This window comes from Seriola aureovittata, chromosome 12 (genome assembly GCF_021018895.1).
Source record: "Seriola aureovittata isolate HTS-2021-v1 ecotype China chromosome 12, ASM2101889v1, whole genome shotgun sequence".
NCBI classification, from domain to species: Eukaryota; Metazoa; Chordata; class Actinopteri; order Carangiformes; family Carangidae; genus Seriola; species Seriola aureovittata.
The window spans coordinates 12,499,206-12,524,506 of record NC_079375.1 but is presented as its reverse complement, the minus strand read 5'-3'; the positions used below and the strand labels follow the sequence as shown (position 1 = coordinate 12,524,506).

Sequence of the window (25,301 nt, the reverse complement as noted above, 5' to 3'; positions counted from 1 at the left end):
TTATCAGATAACAGCAGCTCCTCACCTGCGAGTGGGTTTCGTATCAGTATGATACCTTAACCACATCCTCCTCCTATTACTGCAGCACAGCCACCGATTAGGGACCGCCAGGAGTGAAACCCTCCCTGCACGCTACCCTCATTCTGCTCTTCGGCACCAGCTCCACTGGGAATAATCCTGCAACACCTACAGCGATCCAGAGAGGTGACAGCATTGCTCTTTCTCCAACCACCAAAGTCTGACAGCCATGATTTGGGGAGGCCCTCTGCTACGGCTCAGATCAGGGATCAACTCACTGCTCGATGGCTAGATCTCACCATTCAAAGAGCTGGGGGCCTTTCTGCTGAGGTAAGTCTCTCACTGCCTCTGCAGCACAGGCTCTGTTCAGCCATTTTTGTTCTGTACTTGTTTTGTCGAGTCAAGTGGCAGTCATGTCTGATTAAAAGTGAGTGGAACTGGTTTATGTAAATGAGGCTCTCACACAACATTCCTCGAGACTGCTTGTTTGTATAGAGAAAGTCAGGTGATTTAAAAAGAATGTGGTATTTATTAGTAGTGTCACGCCTTTATTTTCTAATCACAGTACCTCTCAGGTTATGGTGCTTTTATTGTGGCGTTTTCTCCTGCTGTGGCTCAGTTTTATGCTCTCTCAGACAAGGCATTGGTTACGGTTACACAGTTCTGGGAGCACTGGATTGGATATTGAAACATTTATCAGGACACCTGGGTTCTCACCTTTTGCTAATGAATTATTCATTAACGCTTAATGGTCTCTGGTTTTCTCCCAAGATTGCTCAATAAGGTTTTTTTTCTTCTTAGCAAAGTTGAGTTTAAAAGAGGCACATTTCAATGAAACATCTACTCTCTCCGTTGTCGAAGTTCTATATGAGAAAGACGGGGCTATAATGAAAGTAGGCATCCTGCTAACAATGCTGTTTTAAATTGACTGCAGTTTGGTGCAGCAAGTCGGTCATGTCATTAAGTATTTCCCTCCACAGTCTAACTCAATCTTGCTTTTTTTTTTCTCCTTTACAGTATCCCTCACTGCATAGTAGCACATGGATTTCAAGACTTCAAATGAAGAGGTTGGTAGGATTCAATCATTGTAACAGTCTGACAGGGAATTGACTATGATTACAGAGACTGCCTTGACATTTTCAAGCGCTTGGAAAGCAACACTACGCACCACAGTATATGTGAAAGCATGTGGCAACATCAGCGCTCCGGCCCTTCGTACGTATGCGGCCTCAGTGGGTCCCCCACCCCTTTTAATACATCCATTGTCACACCTGTACAAATAAATGATTCACTCTCTGTGGCTTATTACAGTAGCCTATTAGCAAGTCATGTAACGTACCAATTGTAAAATCACTCAGAAACACTGCCGCTTTCCCTCTGATTCTTTTCTATCGCTGCGTGTTTTTCTTTTCTTTTGGGATTTTACTTCATTTTACTACATTTTTTTAAATGACATGACTGCTTTAACATTCACCTGAGGTCCTCAATTAGCTTGGGGACAAGGGGCGGACAAACAACCAATGAAGATGTTAATGGAATAATGTTTTATTTTTGCAGAATTAAGGTGAATTAGTTCCTAATAGGCACTTGCCTTGTCTGTAGAAGTACTATAGTAAAACTTTAGTAACAAAAAGTTAACCCCAGTCTTAAATCTGAAAAGACCTGCTGTCTCTCTTAAAACAGGGTGTGATGTTAAATAATGTTGGCAATGGTTGTTTGTGGACACCATAGTAAAACGGATAAAAACACAACGGCAAACTGATTATATTGCAAAAGTTACCAGCCTAGTTGACAAATATTGCACATCTCAAACATCTTAGAACTGTATAATCGCCTATTGAGAGGCTGTTTTGTTGTTTTTGATACAAGGAATTGTTTGTCAGGTTTATTCAACCAAGAGTGATAGTTTATTTATAATGTGGTAACATTTATTTAAAAATTACAAGTAAAAAAAAAGCTTTTATTTCCAGGCTTTTAGAGGACCTTCACCTTCCCTACTGTTCCCCTCACTATTATCCCATTGGGTTATAAAGCATTGTCCTGGTTGCATATCTGCTGCTGTCGGTGCAGTAAAAATGGTCATGTGCACGAAATCAGGTTGGAGACCATGATTGAGATAATAATGGAGGGAAGTGTAATAGCGAAACATCAGTGATAAGGCCAATTATGTGCAGTACAATATGCTACAAGGGGTCCAACAACGCTCGACCACGTGAGACGCTGTCTGACCCGGCGTTGCACAGTTATGGCACTACTGCCCTCATTTTGCTCGGCTAATGACTCTCGCACACACATTACTTCAAACAATGTGAATTAATGCCCCCCCCCCTCCCCTCGTGTCATACCTCATGCTGCAGCTGCAGGCGGAGGCTCATTTCTTCATATTCCTCATTACGGGGGTGAAAGATAATATGCTCCCTAAACTGACTTTGATTCAAGTTTGACCTGCAGTTGAGATACTCTCTCTCTCTGTGTGAACAGCAGCCATGCAGCTGGCTGTCTCCTTAACTGATGGGTGGTGTGTCCCAGGTGACAAGGATGCTGACAGTGGAGGCTTTTTAGAAAAAAATTTATTAGCAGTCTTGTCAGGTGAAGGTGCTTCTTTTTATTTAGACCTTTTTAAGTCAAGGACAGGACAGGCATCGCAATTAGGCGGGTGGGGGTGGAGGGGTGGAGGGGTGGGGGGGGGTGCAGAATGCAAATTTATGCGGATTAGCATGTTTTAAATGGATCATTGGAAACACACACAGTCCCCACACTTGCTTGTATAAAAGCAGGGAAATTCAAATTTAAAGGGTGAGCTTGATTCTAGCCACTTAATTTCACAGCTTCTTAATTTGTCATCATCATCATCAGCCTTACACTTAGAATAAGTGGCCTAGGTGTTTTTCCTCTCAACGTGCACACACAGGGTAGCTTTACAGATTCTCCTCATTATTTAAAAACAGTTTTCATATGTTTTTTTTTTTCTTTTTGTCTAAATGTTTATTTATCACCATGAGTGTAGATTATTGTTGTCTGTTCCAACATTAGCAATAACAAGCAAAGTAATAATAAAAAGGCAAAAAATACAAAACAGATATCACCAAAACTCCGTACCCTAATTTCCATGTTCATCCTGCAGCAAGTACTCTCAATGACATTTCATTTCATGGCCAGTTAATTTAGTCATGGAGAGATGATGAATGAATTTATCTCTCTGCCTGTTCACAGACAAAGACTGGGATTTATTTGATGCAAGAAGGTAATGAGGAGCCGTTTAATATTCGACTACACTTGGCCAAAGATATTCTGACCATTCAAGAACAAGATGTCATCTGTGTGACAGGAGAGCCTTTTTATTCAAGTGTAAGTAACACGGTCACCTCTCACAATTACTGAATGCTGCTTCACCTTCATACAGGGAAATCAGTAACATGTGAATGTGCAGTACGGTGAAGGTTACAGCACAAAGATGCTGAGAACACCGTGAATGTCAGCTAATGAAAAATCTGCATCAGTTAATCTATTCCTCATAAATCAAATGTAGCTATTAAATAGTGATTCACCCGCTGGATCATGATGTATAGTCATTTTACATTTAGAAGAAAAAGTTGAATTCCTGCGCACTGTAAGCACAAAATGTGTTCGATCCTAGACCTTTGTCAGGCATCAAACTCACAATATGCAACTCGCAATATGCCACAACATCTTAATACCAGAGTGACAGGCTGTCACAATCCATCCAAAAAAAGAGGGAAATCACAAACACCTGAGACAAATCCAACATCAAAATCTGTTAAGAAACACATATCCAGAATTTTACAATGCAGTGAGACTTGGATTCCTGTGAACTCCCTCCTTTTGTCTCATTTTGATTTGCACCTGCAGCTTTGTCAATTTCTATTTCACTCTTACATCATATGGATTTGGACAGACATTGTCTGATTTTACAGATATCTGCTGCTGCTGATGCTCTAATTGTCTCATGTGTTCCTAACTTGACACTTTTCTTGACACTTCAGACGATTGGTTGTTGCAGCCTGTGGCTCTCAAACAAAAGATGTTGTTCCGCATCATGAATTTAATGCCCGCAAAAGGTCGATAGTGTTGCATTTTTAATACATTTATTACTCACTGTGTGTGAGAATCCAACACTTTCTTTGGGCAGCACTTGATTTTTGTATGTACCTGTACTTACCAGGTGTGCATTCGGCAATTTACCCACCATTACTTTTCAAAATGTTGTCTTGTCTTGGATGGATTTGAATATTGATGTAGGCAATGACCTGTTGCAATTGAGAGTTTGACAACACTGATATATACTGTGTACAGATAGAGGTGTAGGATATGGCTGAAATCACTGTCATTAAATTAATACAAATATTCACAAAGTGGCAAAGTTTTGCAGTCACAGCTAAAGTGATCAACCTGAACTGTGAAAGAAATGTTTGAGACTGTAGAAATACACTTATTTGCCTTCTTACATTTCATTTAATTTTTCATATTTTCTGTACAGATACAAGTGGTATAATGCTGTAACTTGGCATGAAAGCAATAAGTGTATTTTGAGAATGATGGCTATTCCTTTAATAACTACATGCTGCTCATATTTATTAATTTCTACAACCAACATTTGTAGAATAATAACATGTTAAGATCCTTATCATCATATGATTCCACTGAAAATCTAAAAATGATAAAAAATTTAATTATCACTGCGTCTTATGTATTACTATTAATGGAAAAATAAGCTGCTGTACAGTGATTCTTTGTGTAGTGCACTTTGCTGAAACAAATAAGGATGTATGTTGCATCATTCAATCAGTGCTGTTAATTTGTTATAAATAAATTCTAGTTTTGAGACAAACCATTGCTCCCATTTGTTCTGTTGCACGAGCTCCGGCAGGTTCAGCATCAGGCTGAACTCATTTGTTGACTCTAACTGAATCTCTTCCAGGAGAGGACTGTAACGATCAGGAGGCAGACGATTGGAGGGTTTGGCCTGAGCATCAAGGTAATTTAGATCCCGGGTGATTAGACCACTCCTCCCAACTTCTTTAATTAAGTCTGAACAAGTGTTATTGATCATTTTCTTGTAAAACGGCAATAGCAGCGTTAGCAGAGGGACTCACTGAAAACTGGGTTGCTCTCAAGTGTCTTTGCCTTGGTTTGTGTTTGTGATACCTTGGTAATTCAATTTGATTTAATTTGTCTCTTTAGGGTGGCGCAGAGCATAAAATCCCTGTTGTGATATCAAAAATATCAAAAGAGCAAAAAGGTATATTATTATCCTTGAAAACTTTGCACAACTACTGCCATTTTTATGTTTGCTTGTTTATTTTTACTGAAGTGATTTTCTGTTTCCAGCCGAACTCTCTGGGCTGCTTTTCATTGGAGACGGCATCCTTCAGGTAAAAATGCCAGAATTCACATTGAAGCCTGTTTACACAACTCATTCTATTCACTGCAAAATAACATGGACTGTTTCTTCAATAATTCATGTGCCACATTCACAAAACTGTGTTGAAAGATTATGCATCCCTATAGCTAAATGTCACATCCCAAATCTTTCATTTGTTATATGAATGTCACCAAAAAAAAAAAAAAAAAAGAAAATCTCCCACATCTCATCTCAGTCAGCTCATACGATGCAGAAGCAACATTTACAAGCCAGCCAAAGACATTCAGCATTCATGGCAACCGTGGATGTGACTCTCTTGTTTACAGTTTTCAGCGCAGATGCCATAACAGTTATTGTGCTTGCTTCATTAATCATTTTGAAGATAGAGCTACAGTGATATGGTGCCAGCAGTATTATTTAGGGTAACCCTGTTACTGTTGTTTCTAGATAAATGGAATAAACGTTAGAAGCTATCGCCACGAGGAAGTGGTAAGCTGTCAGCTCATATCTCACATTCTCTTACACTGCAACAGCTCTTTCAGCAGCTTATCTTGTCTCACTTTATGATTTGTATCTTTTTGACATGTAAAGCCAATTTTTTTCTGTTTCATCCCTTCATAAATGTAACTGTAAGAAATGTGTGTGAGGAGCATAAAACTTCCAGTCTGTTTAAATCCCTTATCTTGGATTTCCATTCTTAGCTAGACATTGGCACACCATGTTTCATCACAGCAAGCCTTCAGCAGAGAAGCCTCACAGTTTACAGCTTCCTGCAGTAAAAGTATTCTCTTGTTTTTACCTTCCAGGTCCAGGTTTTGAGAAACGCTGGTGAAGAAGTGACTCTTACGGTCTCTTTCTTAAAGAAGACTCCTGCCTTTTTGAAACTGCCCCTTTGTGAGGACTGCACATGTAAGAAACACACACACACACACACACACACACACACACACACGCACACACACACATACTCTCTTTAATTAAACTATATAATCACCTTTACTGCTGTGGAGAATAATCAACCAAGAGTATTTATAGCTGGTATTATTTTCTGTCTAGGCCTGGTTGTCCTGGTGACAAAAAACTGTAGCCTGAAAATCCAAAAATAAAGAAACATAGATTCAGCTGCTCTTTTTTTCTTTTTTGGAACTTGCTTGTCTTGACAAGCACTAAATAAAGACGCTACTTTGCTAAAGAGACGATAGGACACCATCTCAAGCTCCACAAAAGATGCTAAAGACTGAACTGAAAGAATTGACATTGCTCATTGTGGTGCAATTGATTGCTCCTACATGGGAAAGCTTCAGCCCCTCATCAGACATGAAAGCTTTTATGAAATCCTTTCATACGCATATGTAGGCCAGGTTGACTGGCCAATCAACCAGTCAACTGAATACAAACTGGCTCAGAGAACAAAGTAACACACTTTTGTTCAGGGCTGTGATTCACTGATGTTGGAAACCTTGAAATAGATAGAAGTGTTGCACTGAATTTGAAGTGTGGTGGGGGGGTCTATTACATTTTCTTTTGTGTGTTCCTGTTGCACTTTCAGGCATTCCCAGCGACCAGAGTAGTGGGACGTCCTCCCCTCTGTGTGATAGCGGCCTGCACTTGAACTACCACCCTAACAACACGGTACATTTTTCCATTATTCTCTTCTTTAACTGACTGATTCTATAACTGACCCTTTGTAGCCATGCAGCAGCCAGAAATTGTTTCCATGCAGCTGTCACTGCAGGCTGATAACCGGGATGCTCTATCTTTATCTTTTGAGGAGGGTGAATCAGCTTCCCTCTGCTGCTGTAGGCCTGTCTGTGCACCTGCAACAGCAGCAGCAGCAGCAGCAGAACTCAAGCTCTTGACATGATAACTGTTTGAAATGTGCGAGGTGGGAAACGACAAGCTCTTCTAAATTGTGTTTCACACTTCATGCAGGACACGTTGTCCTGTTCGTCCTGGCCCACGTCCCCGGGGCTTCGCTGGGAGAAGAGATGGGTGGACCTGCGCCTTATTCCGCTGCTACACTCACGCCTGTCGCAGTACATCCCTGGCTCTGACGTCTGCAGGTGAGCTGCGGGGACTTCATCTTGAAGGGTCAGTGGGATCTATTCTCACTCGCAGAGCTGGTGTCACCCCTCTTACATTTTAAGTGCTTGGGTGTTCTCTAATGGAGCAGAAAATATGTTTTTGCAACACAAAGTAATTTTGCAATAAACTTTATTTACACTGGTTCTGTGCGTCTGCCATAGTACAGGACAGAACTATTGAATAGTGGACAGATGACGTAAAAAGCCATTAAGCTGTCAATAAATACATTTCCATTTTGCTACACAGTGGATGATGGAAACAGTAATCTTTTGGATTGACTCTTAATGAATCACTCTTGTGGTTTGGCATGTTTTAGCATATTAGCTGAAAATTGCATAAGGATATCATAAGTTTTTAGATTGATCATCCTTACTACAGAATTTTTGTTTTCAGTTTATTGTACAGCAGAATGAAGATTAACTTGTCCTTGTCAGAGTTAGTTTGTCTGCTTTGGTTATTACATTGTGAGTATGGTCTGTTCCTAAAATCTCTTGGTACATTTAAAGGAATAGCTCAGTATTTGTTTGCTTCGTTGCATAGAGTTAGATGACAGGATCGATACCACTCTCATGGCTGTACTGTGCTACAGCTAGCAGCCAGTTAGCTTAGCTTGGCACAAAGAATGGAAAACAGTTAGCCTCCAACCAGCACATCTGAAGCTCACTGATTCATACATTTGTTTAATCCTTACGCTGAGATGTAGTAATGTGCTGAAATTCTGCAGAGATGTGGATAAACTGAAAACTGGATAAACTCTTCTTGTGCCTTTTTCAATTTGATCCTCAGTTTTATTCTTTTATTTTTTCAGGAAAAATGCTTTCCAGGTTATAGCTGTGGACGGCGTTTGCAGCGGAGTTATACAGTTTACTGCAGCCGAAGACTGTCTGGACTGGCTTCAGGCAATAGCGAGCAACATTTCCAGTCTCACCAAGCACAATGTGAGTAAGAAGCAATAAAGCTTGTTAGGTCTGCCGCCTCATGCAGTCACCCATGTAAACCAATGAGATATTGGGTTATGTGTTAATGCAACAGACTTTCAATTTGTGGATTGTCTAACAGTCTCTTTGCAAATGTCATGGCATTAAGTAGACACACACTAATGCCTTTTCAGCCCGAGGTCACAATAACAGAACGCGCACTGAACTACACTTACAGTACTCCCTCCAGCTAAGCCCCATGCACTCGTGTAATCTATAATGCATCATAATATATGATAAAATAATGATACCAAGAGGCGGCAAGAAATAAAGAAATAATGATGTTCTATTCTTTGTCTTATTGCGAACATATTTTCACAGCTCTACCACAGCTTACGTGAAAAAAAAAGAAAGTTTGTCTGTGTGTTTCCAGACAGGCAGTGATGCTCAGCAGGGGGGGTCAAATACAAATACTGCCAACAAGCTTCATCACATGTGGCAGCTCATACAGATCCTGGCAAAAAAAAAGTCTAATTTTGACAACATGCAGTAAACTATAATTTTTGATTTCTAGAGAGCGCCTGTCAAGCCGTCGTCTAGGAAAATGTAACCAGACAGTAGTGTTGGCTCTCCGCATGACATGAATACAACATGGAGGGAGCGGCAGTGAAAAATAGGAATTTGTAATTATCCTGTGTCCATTGGCGTGGCTGTGTGTGTGGCCGTGTGTGTGTGTGTGTGTGTGTTTGTGTTTGAGCGATGGCCCTTGTGTGCGAGGGTCTCTGGGGAATAATGGAACCCTGGTTAATTGGAGTGGACGAAGTGAGGGACGTACTAAACATAACACCGATGACTCACTGCCAGAGTGGCCTCAACAATACAGAGTGTATTTCTCGCTCTGGCCTTGGCATTCACTGAGGTGTGTGAGTGAGCTAGTAACATGGCTGCATGTACAGATTTCTGCTGAAAGAGCAGACGGTTGAATATGTGTACATGATTCTGAAATGGCCATCGGTGATGCCAGTTTTTAACAAGCTTTAATATTTTTTCATCTTTTTAAGTGAAAGCAGCTGCAATTTCAAAAGAGCGGATTGGTTATTATCACCTAGATGTTATGCTTTAATGTTCAAAGGCAGCTCAGAATAGACTTCTAGTAATAAGAAGTGAACGGAAAAATGAAAAAGAAACTACAAAAGAGCTGCTTTACTTGTATCCAAAAACAAAAGGTATGGTTACTCTTTTTATACACTCCTCCATCTCTTAACTAACCTCCCTGAGGAAAAGGTAACAGAAGCGTATATATAGACAGATGGTTGAAAGAGTACTTTATTAATCTAAATGTGAAATTGTAACTTGTAGCAGCGAAGTCACAAAAACAAAGCAAACAATGTGAGGACAATCTAAGAGCTGGATAAAGAAATTAAAAAAAATATAAATAAATAAAACTTGACTAGAAACTAAACTAACACTAAAAGAAAAAAAGACCATTATTGAGCTCTTATTGAACTCTAAATATATACAGTAACAGGGCCTGTAATACATGTAAGTATAATAATATAATATATAATAATATAACTTCTACGTCTTTAAATACGATAGATGAGCACTGACTAACTATACAGTGAATCTATATATACACAGTTATGTGTGGGTATACATGTACTAATGTAGTTGTTTTGACTTGCATACTCCATTTCTACACCCATTTTTATTTTGCATTACTTTGTACATATGTGCTTATGTGCTTTGTGTTTTTATTGTGTTTTTGTTTCACTGCTGCCCCAGCAATTGACCTTCAGGGACAAATAAAGTGATTGATTGATTCATTAATTGATTATGCTGCAGATGAGCCTATATGAGCCTTTATGAGTCCCATAAAGACCTTAAGAAACAATCAAGGGTAAAACTAGAGAACGTATTTGGGAGGGTTTGTGTTTGTATCAAATTTTCACCTGTTTTTTTAAAGGTCAAGATAAATATTCATAGATGGACCTTTTGAATAAAAAAAAAAAAAAAAAAATGAATGGGTCCAACTTATTAAACAGGAAACCTTGCAAATGAGATGCACCAGCAGTGGACAAATATAGCACCAACATCTGAAAATATATTGAAGTAAAGCACCCAATAAAGAGCAGGGTCAACCTTTGCTTGCAGAAAAGTGTCAGTCTCTCGTGGTTTGCTGTCAGACACTTGAACTGAGCTGTTTGTAGTCAAATGTTGCATCATTCGTCATGAAAAAGTGCCGCCAGTTGTCTGAGCAATGATTGACGAGTGAACCTGCTCGGCTCTCTGCGCTCCACAAACCCCCATAAAGGTTCAGTGATGTTCAGGTCTGGTGACTGGGGAGGCCATCCCGGTGTTCATGAAAGCACTCTTTAGTTTGTTTAGCGATGCATTTGAAGGCATCAATGAAGGCAATATGTGAGCATTATGAAGGAAAGTGTTTGCTCCATTGGTCCTAACGGCTCCCACTAGTCGGCTATACAGCAGAGCAGCAGACACTGTGGGCTGAAGGTTTCTTTTGGCTTTCTCCAAATGTGACTGTGCATCAAATCAGATCTAGAAATTACATCTAAGTTTGACTCATACCTCACGACTCATCTCTTTCTTGTTTAGGCATAATGCTCCTGACGACAGGTTAGGTTTATGTGTCTCTGTGCCTTGGCGTTGAATAAAAGTGGTGTCTGAATTGCAGCTCAGATTTAAGTTTCAACAAATGTCAGGCTGAACAGTTTCTGCTGAGACTGTGCTGATTCAATTCTGTGGCAATTTTCAAAGCTGTTCCTCAGTGGCCTTTAGCAGCTCCACTGATGATGCCTGTCTACACCCTGTTGGCAAGCGCTGACCTGTGATCCCTGCTCATCTTTGTTCGGTCATGTTTGGTATGCACCATAATTATTTTCGAGACAATTCACCTCAACATATTAAATAATTTAGCTTTTTTTTTTTAATTGATGCTTTTTCCATTAGTGACTCATGACTCATTTGGCCTTTCTGGACCTCAGTTGTTTGCTATGTAAGTTGACCCATCAGTGGAATTATCTTCTCAGATACTGAGGGGAAGTAAAGTAAGCAAAGCAAATAGGCAAATACTGAAATTTTAACTGAAAAGTACTTATTATAAAAAGTATTATAAAAGTGCCTGCTACATTGAGAATGTTTTTGATAAACCCCCCAGGCCTATGTTATTTATTTATTGGATTATTTAGCAGGAACAGTGCACATTAATAAACATTACTTTTAATGTGCCAGAGTTAACCAAAAGTCTATTTTTCATCTGTGGTCCCAGGACAGATGTTACACTGTCACCATAAAAAAGAACACAAGATTAAAATTTGAAAAGTTATTGAAATAGTGCATAAGTATGTTGAGAATAAAAATAAAGATACAACTACAGGACATCATCGTGCCACATTGTCAGGTATTGGTAAAAACTTGTAAATATCAGTGTTCGTAGAAATGAGCAGTAAACGACACAGCGACTAGAGAAAACAACAACCAGCTGTAAAGAGTAGAGCTGAAATGAAAAGGACCGTGGTTTTTACCTTACAGTGATGTTCTCACTATAACAATAGAGTCAATTCTTCCATTCCTAAAACTCTTAATAATATTTCTCAAAAGTGCTTTGTGGCATCAAACTAAAAAAACAATAAAAGGCTGCTTTTCCTGTGGTGTTGAAATGTTTATATTTCGAGTAAATGCTATGTACTTTGCCCGACAACAGTGATATGTTATGAGCTTATCTCGTCTTGAATTTTAATCTGCAACAAATCTAGTAAGTAAGGTAACAGAACTGTATTTATCTGTGTACAAAATGACAGTGTAAAGTGCCAAGTACTAATGAAAACAAAACCTATCTATTACAATTTAACAGTATTAATATACTCCTCAAGTGTTCAAATTTGGCACAAATGTCCATTTGGACTCAGGGATGAACTGATTAGATTGTGGTGGTCAAAGGTCAAAGGTCAAGGTCACTGTGACCTCACGTTGTTGTAATTGCGATATATCAGGAACGCCCAGAGGGAATTTCATTACATCTGGCAATAACATTCACTTGGACTCAAGAATGAACTGATTAGAATTTGGTGGTCAAAGGTCAAAGGTCACTGTGACGTCATAAAACACATTTTTGGCCATAACTCACAAATTCATATGTTAATTATGACACCATTTGACGAAAATGTCTAGTAGGATAAAATTATGAAGTGATGACATTTTGTATCCAAATGGTCAATGGTCAACTTCACTGTGACATCATAATGTTCTGCAAAAACACCTCTGGCCATTATTCAATGCTGTAACTCAGGAAGGGGAGATTGTGACCATATTTCCTGCAACTTGGCTGGTTGGCGGAGGCACACAACTGCGAGGTGGTAATCTTAGTTGAGATCTGTCTTAAATGACTAGTCAGTTGCTGATATGAACACTGAAACATGTTTCGCTTGCTGTAATAATTCGTTCTCTTAATCCTGGCCATCAAAAAGATCTCCCCCTAATGGAGTCAGTGTACGTGATGTGGAACACAATCCACAGTCCTGTCAAATGTGTATTCAAAAATGTATCTGTTTGTTAATAACACTCTTCAGCCAACCAAATTAACCAGATAAAGTGGATACCCTTCAAAGTTACAGCCTTTATAGTACAAAAAATTCCCTACTTTTTGTCAATGTCCTCCCTGCCACTCAACACTATCTGTGGAAACATGAGGAAGGAATTTTGTATTAAAAGGTTGTAACTTGAGATACTGGTAACTTTTGATTTGACTAGCTCAGACTGCTGAAGCCTCATATAAGCTTTAAATAAATTATGACACCGCTATAACCATAAAGAATGTGCTGTCCTGGCGCCCAGGTTATGGAACAGCTTCCCTCTGGGGGTCAGGTCAGCAAACTCAGATAAGTGTTTTCAGTCCCATCTCAAAACCTTCTAAAAGTTTTCCTGCCCTGATTTGTTTCTCTTTTTTTTTATTCGTTCAATAATTTTTTATGCTTTTGTCCTTGTATGTTTTCATCTGCATATTGTGAAGCACATTGTAACACTGGTTTTGAAAAGTGCTATATAAATAGAACTTTACAGAGGAAGGGATCTCTTGATGGCCAGTATGACCACAAAGAATGATTATAGTCAGCAAAACCTATTTTGGAGTTCATGGCTATTGTTTTAAGACGGACTTGAAAAACAGTGATTCTGTCCATGTAATAGAATTTGCATTTATGGTACAATAATTACAGATGTAATGTAAAATGGAGCGAAAAGTACAATGTGTCCCCTGGAATGCCATAGAATAGACATATAAAGTGAAAACACAGCAATTCAGTAGGTGTTAGTTTGGTATTTCCCACCTTAAACTCAGTCAAAGCTTCCCACCGTGTATTTTGAAATAGAGTGAGAGATGTGTGATTTGTTTCAAAGAACTGAACCCCTCAGCCTTTCCTGATTTATGTCCGAGGTGGTTTAGACCTGCAGTCACTGTGACTGGCCTCAACAATGTGAACAAACCCACCATCACTGCTCCCATATATCCACACCCAGCTCACATCTTGACAGTTATCTGGCTGTTTCCCTCCCAGTTCCTCCCCTGAAAAAGAAACATCCTGTTTTCTCCCTCGACACAAACTTCAGTAACTTTGCACAATAAGCAGCTGTGACTTGTTCTCGCCTCTAAAGGAGGACAGGATCAGGCCTGGATGGCTTAATTTGGTGCTCTGCTCCTAAGAAAGAGTTATATTGATAGTATAGCATGGATTAGGAGCGAGTGATACCTGTGATCTGAGGAGAATGTTTTAATTTAAAGCCTGACTGCTCTCTCAGTAGTTTCCCCGCTTTTATTACCACAGAGAGAATGGATTTTTTTTTAATGGATTTTTTTTTTTTTTTTAGGAAGAGCCTTGGGTCCTTGTGGAAATGACTCTATCTATCTCATTTTGTAATTTGCATGCCTTGAATAAATGAAGTCGCTCTAACAATGTTCCTTCAGTGCTGTGGTTAACATGTTAGCACGGATGCTAGTTTATTTCTTCTCAGACACACTGTCATTCTGATTGTGAGTAGCTACAGGGTGCTCCAAATATTTAAAATTGTGCCAGTAATTGGTTTCTTGCTTGTTGGCAGGAGATATTTTGATGACTTACTGATGCTCTTGTTAAATTTAACAGGTGAAGAAGATTAACCGGAATTTTCCAGTAAACCAGCAGGTAAGACATTTTCTTCATGCAGGAGCCGGGCTCCTGCTCCAAATTTAGATTTTCTTTCTGCTTTGGGAAATTTTAATTTTAATTTTCACATTTTACATTTATTTTAAAAATCAGACCTAAATCTAACCAGGTCAGTCAGTCAGAGAAAGGACACAGCTCCATCTTGCCAACTATTGCAACACAAGCAGAGTCTTTGCATCATTTAAGACCATCCGCTGAGAGATGATCAGAAAACAATTTAAGTGTCATATGATGGCATGGGGAGCAGACGCGACAGTGGGATACTTTTTGTCTTGCTTATTTATTCTGGTTTCTGCTTCACAAAAATGTGTGAATTCACTTGACAATTCATTTAAGAAATTTAACTGCATGAGATGTGACTGCTTGTCCTAAATCTTTCACTCGCTTGTTTTGCAAATCCATCAAAAAAAAAAAAAAAACTCCAAACAGAAAAGCAAGCAAACATTTTACTTGTGTTGAAATCACCCTGACTTTAATGAGTAGTGATGGTGTGAAACACTTGATGTCTAAAATCATGCCTCAGAACATCTGCAGCAGAGGCTTTGCTTTTTGTCTCTTCATCTCCCTGTTGGTCTAACCTCTTTTTTTCTCTTGAAAACTTTATACCTTTTGCCTAAATGGAAGAGCCAATGATAGGACAATAAATGCACTGTTACATGCTTATAGAGTTCTGTCACTTGACCGAAACCTCCCCCATCTCACATTTAATACATAAATAAATTGCTTATAACACTATACATACTAAAAGAACATCTCAAGAGTTTACAAACATACTTGTCAGCAAACTGGTGTACAAACACATGAGTCTTTGATAATGCTGCAGCTGTAATCATATGTTGTCATAACACACATGAACAAACATCATAAAATCATTAACTGTGTATTACACAGAGTTAGGGTCTGAAACTGTTTATGAATATGTTCAAACCTCATGAAGACATGTTGAGATTCACAGTTAATCCCTGACTTCAGAAACAGTCGTTTTAAAAATGAAAGGTCCCAGATCTCTCAGCTGTATCTCACTGCCTTCGTGTAAGGATGATGTTTTCTTAGCTCTCACTGAGACTGAAAAAGTATTTATAAATTAAAATATATGTGTAATAAAAGTAAGAACCAAATACTTTATATCTCATTTTGAGTGTGTTAAACTACATTGACAGTAATTAATTTACTGTTGTTTCTACACCAGTTACAGATGCCAGATGCCGCAGGAGATATGCTGTAGTTGTCAAATACATTATTTAATACTTACAAATGTACTTTTTTCTGCTAAAAACTACATTATAATGTGTTATGAGCCATTTATTAATTGTTAATATATTGCTTGTAAATACTAAATAGGTTGGAAGTGTTACAGATTTGTCTACCATCACAGATTTTTCCTACTTTATTCTGTGGCATGCAGATCTCTCTTATTGGCTCTTCATATGATTTTTGTGTGACAAAATACCTCGATTTGTCAGGTATTTTATCTGCTAGAAATCAGGCATACCTGTCTCATTATCTTTAAAGCTCCTGAATATTTGGTTCCAAATCTCAAATAATTTTCTGTACTATATCAAATGAGTATGACACAGGAATTTATCCCAACCCTTAGAAGCCTGTTATTACACACCACGTCTCTGGTGTTCATCTTTGTTTTGTTTTACCCTTTGATAGATTATTTACATGGGCTGGGTCGACGAGAAGGAGCAGGACTCTGTTCAGGACCGAATGTATTCACCAAAGTTCCTCGCTTTGAGGGGTTCCTCACTCTTCAAGTTTTCAGCCCCCCCTGTAAGTTTTGACTCCATCTTTGCTTGTTTTATACCAATGTCTTCAACCCACAAAACTTCTGCGTTTGAACTAATGTTGCTCAACTCCACAGGAGATTTTCATTTGATGTTAATGTATTGTTGAGGGAGAAAATGCTTTCCTGCTGGAAAAAAAAAGGAAGCAGCTCACTCATAATCATTTGTGCTGCATTGATCTTCCTGTTGATTGATGATGATCATTAAATCTGTTTACATTCTGCCAGCCACTTAAGTGATTATGACAAGAGGGATAAGCTGTCGATGGTACTGGAGATGGGAAAAGATTGATAGATAACTGAAAATTGCCTGCTCAACTTGACTGTGTTGATATAAATGGAATATGCTAATGTGAGTGGATGGTGGAATATGGGAGCTTGCTTGTTCAGACGTCGAGACAAGCTTATTTATTATTGAAGATTAGTTTCCTCCGAGGAATATATCCCCTCAAGTGACTACATAAACCCTGCCCCCTGATAGTGATTGACCTATCACGGTTTAGCAACCGTAACAAGACATAAGCTTCAGATTAGGTTTATCGTAAGAGCGACACTTGGTATCTAAAGAGTTTGGATGTTAGTTTTTTCTTTTAAAATTACCTTTCCAAAAACAAAAGCAAATGAGTGAGGAGTGGATTAGCATTAGCATGCCTAAAAAATGTGTCATTGTGCAGTGTAAAATGAGAAGCTAGCCGGGCGTAACACCAGTAGCTAAAGGGGGACCGCACTTAGCAAACGCTCAAGTGAATTGTCATTTAAAAGTATTTCCAAACATTTATGTGATATTTTCAGGTGACAACATGGGACTGGACCAGAGCAGAGAAAAGCTTTACTGTGTATGAGATAATGTGCAAGATTTTAAAGGTAAGGCACCTGTTTTTCATTCATTCATTCATTCATTCATTCATTCATTCATTCCATTTAGAGATTAAAGCCCCACGCTGGATACACTGAAGGAATAAAAAGTAGCAAACAGAGTCTGAGGGCTGCACTTACATAACTCACTTAGTACCTTGCATGTGCTTGTCAATCCCACAGAGATGCTCAAGGCTCAGATTGTTTTGTTGAGTCTCTCCAGATTCGAGGTCACTTTGAATTTGATTGTTAGAATTTATCTGCAATTCATTATGTACAAACTCATTATGGGTAATTTAATTTAATTCATACAAACATATTAAATCAGACATATTAAATCAGATATAAATTGACCTACACTGCCATACCTATTAGACTGTGCTATTTGTGTTACATAAAGCTATAAAAAGATACATTAGAGTAAAACACTGTCTGTTTCAGCCTGCATACATGCCTATTACCTTAATGCGAGTGTTGAAGATATAGAGAATAAGAATTCAAGTGCTCTTACAGCTGCAGTCTGCAGCCTGTACTCTGTCATCAGAGTGAAATAAACCTCCCTTTACCTCCCTGCATTGCTGTTGCTCGTCTTATCTCCACATCACTCTGCCCATCTGTACCTGATCAGCATGGCAGTCGTACTGTCTTGTCTTAGGATAATGACCTTCTGGACAAGAGGAAGCACTGCTTCAGCGTCCAGACAGAGAGCGGGGAGGACATGTTCTTCAGCGTCGAGTTGGAGTGCGAGCTGCTGATCTGGGAAAAGGCTTTTCAGATGGCCACCTTCCTGGAGGTGGAGAGGATACAGGTCAGCACCTTAACAGTAGGCAACGTGCGGGGAATTGTGATGATTTTAATCTCACACAAGGTTCCACCTCAGTTGTTTTAGTACAAAGATTGATAATGCTCATATAACATTTTCACAGCAGCAAAAGAGACTTTTGTGTCCTTGTGGGTAACATCTTGTTCTTCTATTCTGTAGAGTAAAACATATGCCTGTATCATGGAGAGCCACCTTATGGGACTTACTATTGACTTCAGCATGGGCTTTGTGTGCTTTGATGCAGCTTCAAAGGTGAGTGTAGGACAGTCCTTTCATCATCAATAAGAACTGGGAAAAGGGAAAACAGATCCTTTCAGTGGGAGATTGTACACAGTGTGATGAAACTAATCACGATGCCATGCCTCAGTTTCCCTTTTTCTTTTTTTGGTGCTACTCACTTATTCTGCACTGTGTGCATTTTGGGAGTATGAGCACATTTGTTTTGACGGCTGGTTCCCCCCAGCTCAAACTTCACTTCTCCCTGCAGTTCATTTTGGCCTTTCCCCAAGTCTGAGAGTCATGCAGACTACTCCACTGGTGCACATTATGTGGCTGAGCAGGACACAAGCGTTGCCATATTGTTCTCTAAGATTTTGGCCCTAATTCCTGCAATGGGAAGCAACAATGTCCCCCAAGGACGATAAGAATGTTGCCAGTGTATTGTTTACAGAGTAAAACGTGCAAAACACAATCCATATGTAAACTACAATCGCAGACAATTCACGGGGTGGGATTACTGCATAATTAAAAGCTGCTATTGGCAAATTTGAAAACCCATGTTAGAATTAGTTTTAATCGAAAACAGCACAAATAAAACTCTGTACAACAAGTTGAGCTGTATTCCGCTGGCTCAGGGTCCAGTAAGATGTTCCACAGCTCTATTTCTTTTTTTTTGCAAAAGCTGAAAAAATTCATCTTAATTGGAATTGGTATCACATAATAAAACAAGCCTGACAGAACAAAGGCCTCCACTGCACAATGATTCATAATCTATAAAACTCTAAAGGTGCACATTAGCAACCTGTGAGAAAGTGTGAGTGCAGCTCCAGCCCTCCCAAACCTGATGGATGGATAAAGCAGTTAGTATCATCTATTAAATAAAGGGCATAAAATGTAAATACAACAAATACAACATTTGCATAACAAATGAGGACTGTGCATAGAGCAAGTGAGCTGTCAAGACTCAGAGGGTTCACGCTCTGGTGGCAAGACACCCTTAGAGTCAGCTGTTTAAATAAAAAGCTAAAGTGTAGGAAAAACCAACTTGAGAGAAACAGTGAGCAAACATAAAATGGTTCATGTGAATGTGACTCTCTGCCTTAAGAAAGGCATCAAAATACTCTGGTTATAATATCTTTATAGGGAAGTTCTTGCTCTGATCTGTACAACAAAAAATAAATGCACCAGATGAGCAAAATTTACAAATCACCAGTGTGTGCCTGAGGGGGGAGGGCATGTTGAAAGACTGCAGAGTAGCTCGACTAATTTGAAAAGAATAAAAATTAAGATTCGTTTGAAAAAAAATCTACCCATGTATTCCTATGTAGGAGAAAAATAAATACAAAAAAAGTATTTACAGTTGGTTTGAGACTAATCTTTAGTATATTTGTCATCACAAGTTAACTAATGGTTAACAAATGGTTGAAACGTCCAGCTTTTAGCTTCTAGTGGTAACAGTATGAATGCAACCTGAAACTAACATATCGACACCCTCTTAAAATAATGGCCTAAGTCATTTTTTCAGGTTTTTCAGGAAACACAAAAAACTCAACAAAAGAGTCACACTTTTGACATAGGCCATTATACAACCGGGGGTAGAATTGCATGTTCCCCTCAACTGAGGATTCAGGCGATTTTACCAGAGGTGGCCAGCATCATGAGGGGGTGATTTAGGCAAAAAAAACATTTTTGTCAAAACATGACTTAGGCCATTATTTTAGGAAGGTGACGATATTGAAAAAACAAGGCTAAATCTGAAAATCCAACAATTCCAGGATTACTGTGTCTTGTTTACAAATATTATTTTAACAATATCCACCTTTGTGTAATTAATAGCTTAAAATAGCAAACATCTAGTTTGAAATCAGTTCAAATTAACACATTTGAAACATGTTGTTGATGAAAGGATATTTTAACTTCATTATTGCACAACAACAATAAAGAAACAAAAATAAAATTGAGCAAAGCTCATGAGAACGTCTCCTTAAGAGGAAATAGAGTCAGATATAATCCTCCATTTGGAAAATGTTACTGATATAATATCAAGTGGTTGTGACTGACATGAGAGAGATGGAAATATCATCACCTCTGTCAAGGTTAACAAGAGTCAGATGGGTTTTTAAAGGCAAAGAAGACAAGGTGACACTCTTCCTGTTACACTCTGATAGTGTTTCATGAATATCTGATCTGATTTAAAATTATTTTTTGCCCAGTAAAAAAATATCACAGTCAAGCTTCATGTATTCAGATAGCACACAGGGAAAATACTTATACTGCATTTACTGTTCAGTTTAACGTCTTTCTATAGCTACCACCGGGTCGCTTAATCTACTGAAATGCATCATATTCTATAAGATTATCATGTATGTAGCGTTGTTGTCCTGTGAGAACCCTGTAAAGCAACACGTCATCCTTCAGTTTATAGGAATAAAATTAATTCAAAATTACCAAAGTTGGAGATATGTGGTTTTCAGTGGACAGGATGGGTAAAAAATTGTAACCTTAGAAGTGGCTACTAAGTACAACTGTCAGACAAATGTAGTGGAGTAGAAGTAAATAAGGTAACAGCAAATGGAAATACAACATTCCATCAGTACTCTGATCGGGGTTACTGTGATTATTACAGCGGCAGGAACAGTCAGCACAGAGTTGTAATGAACAGACACATATTCATGAGAAAAGTGTGGCCAGCTGTCGACCTGAGGAGTCAGCCTGGAAACTGTCGCTTGGCTCAGTGCTCGGCTTTTGTTTATGCAGTTCAACACTAATTGAATCACTGAAGCTCTGCTATTTCAGGTGAAATTGCTGTGGCTTGTTAAATTTCCCAGTGGCGAAAATAACAAGTTTATATCTCACAGCAACAGATATCTGGTTGATCTGCTGACGTGCCCCATTTCTCACTGGATCCATGTGGATTTTAACATGAATTATTCATGAAACAGTGACACAAGAAGGGGTTCACAGATTGGATTGCTGTAAATAAAGATATAAAGGCTAGTTGTATTTTTTCTTTAGTAGACCCACATAATCTTTGTAATTTCTATATTACAGGCGGTACTGTGGAGATACAAGTTCTCCCAACTAAAAGGATCATCCGATGATGGAAAAAGCAAGATCAAGTTTTTATTCCAAAATCAAGACTCCAAATCTATTGAAGCAAAGGTAAGTAACTTTGAGAGATGCTTAATGCTGCGTTGCATAAAGGGAGATGTTATTCAAAACAATTTCGTTATAGAAAATTAGATAATGCGTATTTTTCCTCTTTCAGGAGCTGGAGTTCTCAAACCTCTTCGCCGTGCTTCATTGCATTCACGCTTTTTTTGCTGCCAAAGTTGCTTGCCTGGACCCGATGTTTGTGGAGAGCCATGGCACCGCGACTAGCACAGGGATTCCTTCTCTTTCCAGTATCTCATGTAATTCACAGACACCCAAACTCAAATACGCCACTTGACAGGTACTGCCCTCTCCAGACCCCTTTTAAAAAGACACCGCACTTAGTTGTGACCGTGGCCTAAACTGGTGGACGGGAGAAGTGGAAAAATTTCAGACTTTGACATTATGGAGGACAGCTGTATACAGTGGTGGAACAGAAAAGCTCTTAGGGATCACCTCTGAAGAAGCATCAGATTTCTGGGATTTCTGGAATCGTTGTGGACCTAAACACAAACCTCTACTTTGAACAACTTCACAGGAACACTCTATGAACACGAAATATGCGATTCAAAAACATTTTTATGTGAATTTGTCCTTCTCTTGATCCTCAGACATCCTTATAATCAACATGACACAAAGAAAAATTGAGTTCTTTTCCCAGGGTAGTCTGCTTTTCTATGTAATTTTACTGAAGATTTGGGGTTTAAGATAAACTAATTTTAGCCCTTTTTTCCACATCAGACAACACATCACTTGAAGTTCTGCAAGGATATTTATGGACAATGGATATGATGATGGCGCTTTCTATATTTCCACTTTTGTGTTTGTTCTTGAGGTGAAAACTTTTGCCTACATTCATACTTCAATTAGCAGTTAAATTTATTTTCTACTGATGTGTGATGAGTCCAGCTAAAATCCTGCAACACAAAAACATTTTTATTTTGATTGAATTTAATTACATATTTGCTGGCAGCATTAGTGGAGTAAATGAATGGTTTCAGATGGGCATGTGTACGAATATACTCAGTAACCTCATTTCTTTTTCTCTGTATATGATGTACACCCGTGTTTGAGGTCAGGTTATAACTGTTTCCTGGATTACTGGATAGGAAGGCTGTGTGGAAGTGTAGCTTCGAGTGTATGGATAAGGAATGACACTTTAATAATCAGGTTCACCATCCACACAACCATAATCTGACAAAACCTCTCTAAACATGATTAAAAACCCCCTTCCATATTGTTTTTTCTCTCTCCCTAAAACTTAATTATGTAAATAAACACTGACATTCAAATGAACTCAAAGAATTATGAATTATGGCAAGCAATTACTTGTAGGGATTACTGCATTTGTTAATTTGATGTGCACCAGAGACGACTAGGTAGATAGCGCATAACCTTGTACTCTCTTCATCATTTACTCTATGGACCAATTTAGGAGAATAAAATCAGCAATGGTGTATTTTTGGAATATTATCTTTTTTTTTTACTTCAGCTTGTAAATAAAGTAAAAGAAATCTTTACATTGACAAATGAGAAAAACACACCGCTAGAAAAATAGAAAAAAAAAATGTAGCATCATGGCCTCCAAAGGAGATGCCCCTTTAAACTTCACTAAATTGTTTATAAATACAACAGAGTGACGGCTAAACTATCATATTCAGAAAGAGTTCAGGTCAATTAGTGCAATTAGTCATGCTCTTACCTTCCATTTACAAAGTAGAATCCAAACACAAGAGGCCCATGGCTCAGTAAACTCTAGAGGATAGCAAATTAAATGGGGTCAGTAAAGTGCTTCGTACAGTGTGGGCTTGTTAAGCTGATGTGAGTGACTGAGGGAAACTAATGGTTGTGCAGTCTATGCAAAGAAAGTCTGAGTGATGCTTTTGTGCTTTAAAATTATCCCGGTCGCATATACCCTTATAACACAGGATCTAGAGAGTGAGGTTATTTTATTTTTTGCAGATGTTTTATTAACAAATATGCTGTGTGATAAATTAATAAATGAGACCTTTTATAACATGGCTCACCTGTGGTTGGTTTTATTTCTCGCAGCTTCTGGGTATGCCACCATATTTGCATGTGAAGTTGAGTTTACTGGTCATGTGAAAAGTGAATTTTGATGTGTTCTCAGAAGTATGGTAAGATTTCTGTACTTATAGACATACTGATTTTGCACTTGACTACACATAAAGTTTAAACCCCTATATCAGTCCATTATGCTACAGCCAGCAGTTAGCTTAGCTTCTTTCAAAGGTAACAAAATACACCTACTGTACCTCTTATCTTTTGTGTGATCCAAGCTGTTTCCTGTCTTTACGCTAAGCTAAGCTAAACTGAACTAAGATAAGATAAGGTAAGATAAACTAAGCTAAGCTAACCGGCATGTTAAGGTAGGTTCACAATAACTGCAAAGATGTGATTAGATTAGAGATTTTCATGCAACTCTCAGCAAGAAAGCCAATAAGGGTATTTCCCAAACTGAGGACTATTCCTTTAATGATATGTAAATGGTACAATTTAATATACTATGTATACTATTATTACCAATATGATTTAAAAACACATCTGTACTAAATATTGACATACTTGAAATATAACTTCATTATACTCAAGTTACCATTGCAGATATGATATTTGAAGTATATAAATTGTATATTGACATACAGTATGGGGTCTACACAATGTTCTTGGTGAAGAGGTCCATCATTAAAAAAGAAAAAATAAGTTGAACACAGTGAATTAAAACTTCCAGGTTTCTCAGAATAGTCGAGGTCACAGACACAAGTGAAGTATGTCTGTGGTATGTAGTAAATATCTGTCAAGTTGTACTTATTATGTATCAGTATAGTACAATTAGTACAAAGCACAGTGCTAATGTGTCAAAAATACACACTACTCATGATTAAGTTCAGCCATTATGAGAACTTACTTTTTTCTTTTTTAACAAGGTTATTGCTTAGGCTGTGGTGAAGTCTGAAAAATAGCCCTGAAGATGTCATCAGGGTTAGCCGTTCTTAGCCTGGGCTGGGTTTCTGGAGTTGGACCCATAGTAGAGACTAAAAGTCAGGATATCGCAGCCTCTGCTCTTTCTATTTTCACCATTTTTCTTCTATCTGTCTTTCATCAGTCCCCTGAGATTATGGAAATGCAGCACTAAGTCTCTGAAGTATCCTTTTAAGTTCAGCGTATTCCATGTCTGAAACAGAAGCTTTCCAGTCAGACCAGCCCAAGGCATAAGCGAACTAAGCAGCTGCTTAGGGCCCCCATGGCCACCAAGGGGCTCCTAAGAGCATTTGAAATGCCCCATATATATACAGTATATATATATATAAACACTAGAATTGCCACCATTCTAATACCCACAGGCACCACAATGGTCTGCCAGACGTCATATAATTACATTGTTTGGGTTCTCAAGCAATTCTGCTCAAGCAGTGGAAAAAAATAGATAAGTGCTACTGTATTTAGCTTGGAAACTGTTCTCACTGAGATTTTTTGGAAGTTCTCAGAGAACTTACCTGGAGTTGACATGCTGACAGATGCACCAGTTGACAGTGACCTCTCATCCTCACTCCAGTTCTCATCGCTACCCCCCTCCTCTAATGACCTGAGAAAGTGCTAAAGCTTTTTGAACATTTTATATTCTTGTTTTTCTTTTTTTCAGTTTCTTGCGGGTACGCAGGCTGAACCTAGTGTGTAAAACTGCGATCGCGATCACGATCTCCCTCTGTGTCTCTCTCTCTCCCCGCATGGGCCTATAATAATGTAAAATGAAATGTCGTCCCACAGTGAGAAGTATCTGAATTCCGTTTTTATGCATTACTATACTATGACGTATTTT

At 38.6% G+C, this 25,301-nt stretch overlaps 1 protein-coding gene across 1 annotated transcript in view; it reads left to right on the top strand.

Annotated features, from left to right (window-relative positions):
* Positions 1–23,482, top strand: part of sntg1 (syntrophin, gamma 1) — a 32,578-nt gene extending 9,096 nt beyond the window's left edge. Inside the window, exons 2-19 of the mRNA XM_056390305.1 lie at positions 86–348; positions 1,036–1,085; positions 3,232–3,366; positions 4,958–5,014; positions 5,221–5,278; positions 5,368–5,411; positions 5,849–5,890; positions 6,208–6,310; positions 6,951–7,033; positions 7,334–7,464; positions 8,295–8,424; positions 14,562–14,600; positions 16,281–16,397; positions 17,203–17,274; positions 17,921–18,073; positions 18,248–18,340; positions 21,359–21,469; positions 21,576–23,482. Of these exons, the coding sequence (XP_056246280.1) occupies positions 1,059–1,085; positions 3,232–3,366; positions 4,958–5,014; positions 5,221–5,278; positions 5,368–5,411; positions 5,849–5,890; positions 6,208–6,310; positions 6,951–7,033; positions 7,334–7,464; positions 8,295–8,424; positions 14,562–14,600; positions 16,281–16,397; positions 17,203–17,274; positions 17,921–18,073; positions 18,248–18,340; positions 21,359–21,469; positions 21,576–21,758 (1,578 nt within the window). The 5' untranslated portion in view covers positions 86–348; positions 1,036–1,058 and the 3' untranslated portion in view covers positions 21,759–23,482. The remainder of the gene's footprint in view (positions 1–85; positions 349–1,035; positions 1,086–3,231; positions 3,367–4,957; positions 5,015–5,220; positions 5,279–5,367; positions 5,412–5,848; positions 5,891–6,207; positions 6,311–6,950; positions 7,034–7,333; positions 7,465–8,294; positions 8,425–14,561; positions 14,601–16,280; positions 16,398–17,202; positions 17,275–17,920; positions 18,074–18,247; positions 18,341–21,358; positions 21,470–21,575) is intronic.
* The last annotated feature ends 1,819 nt before the right edge of the window (positions 23,483–25,301 follow it).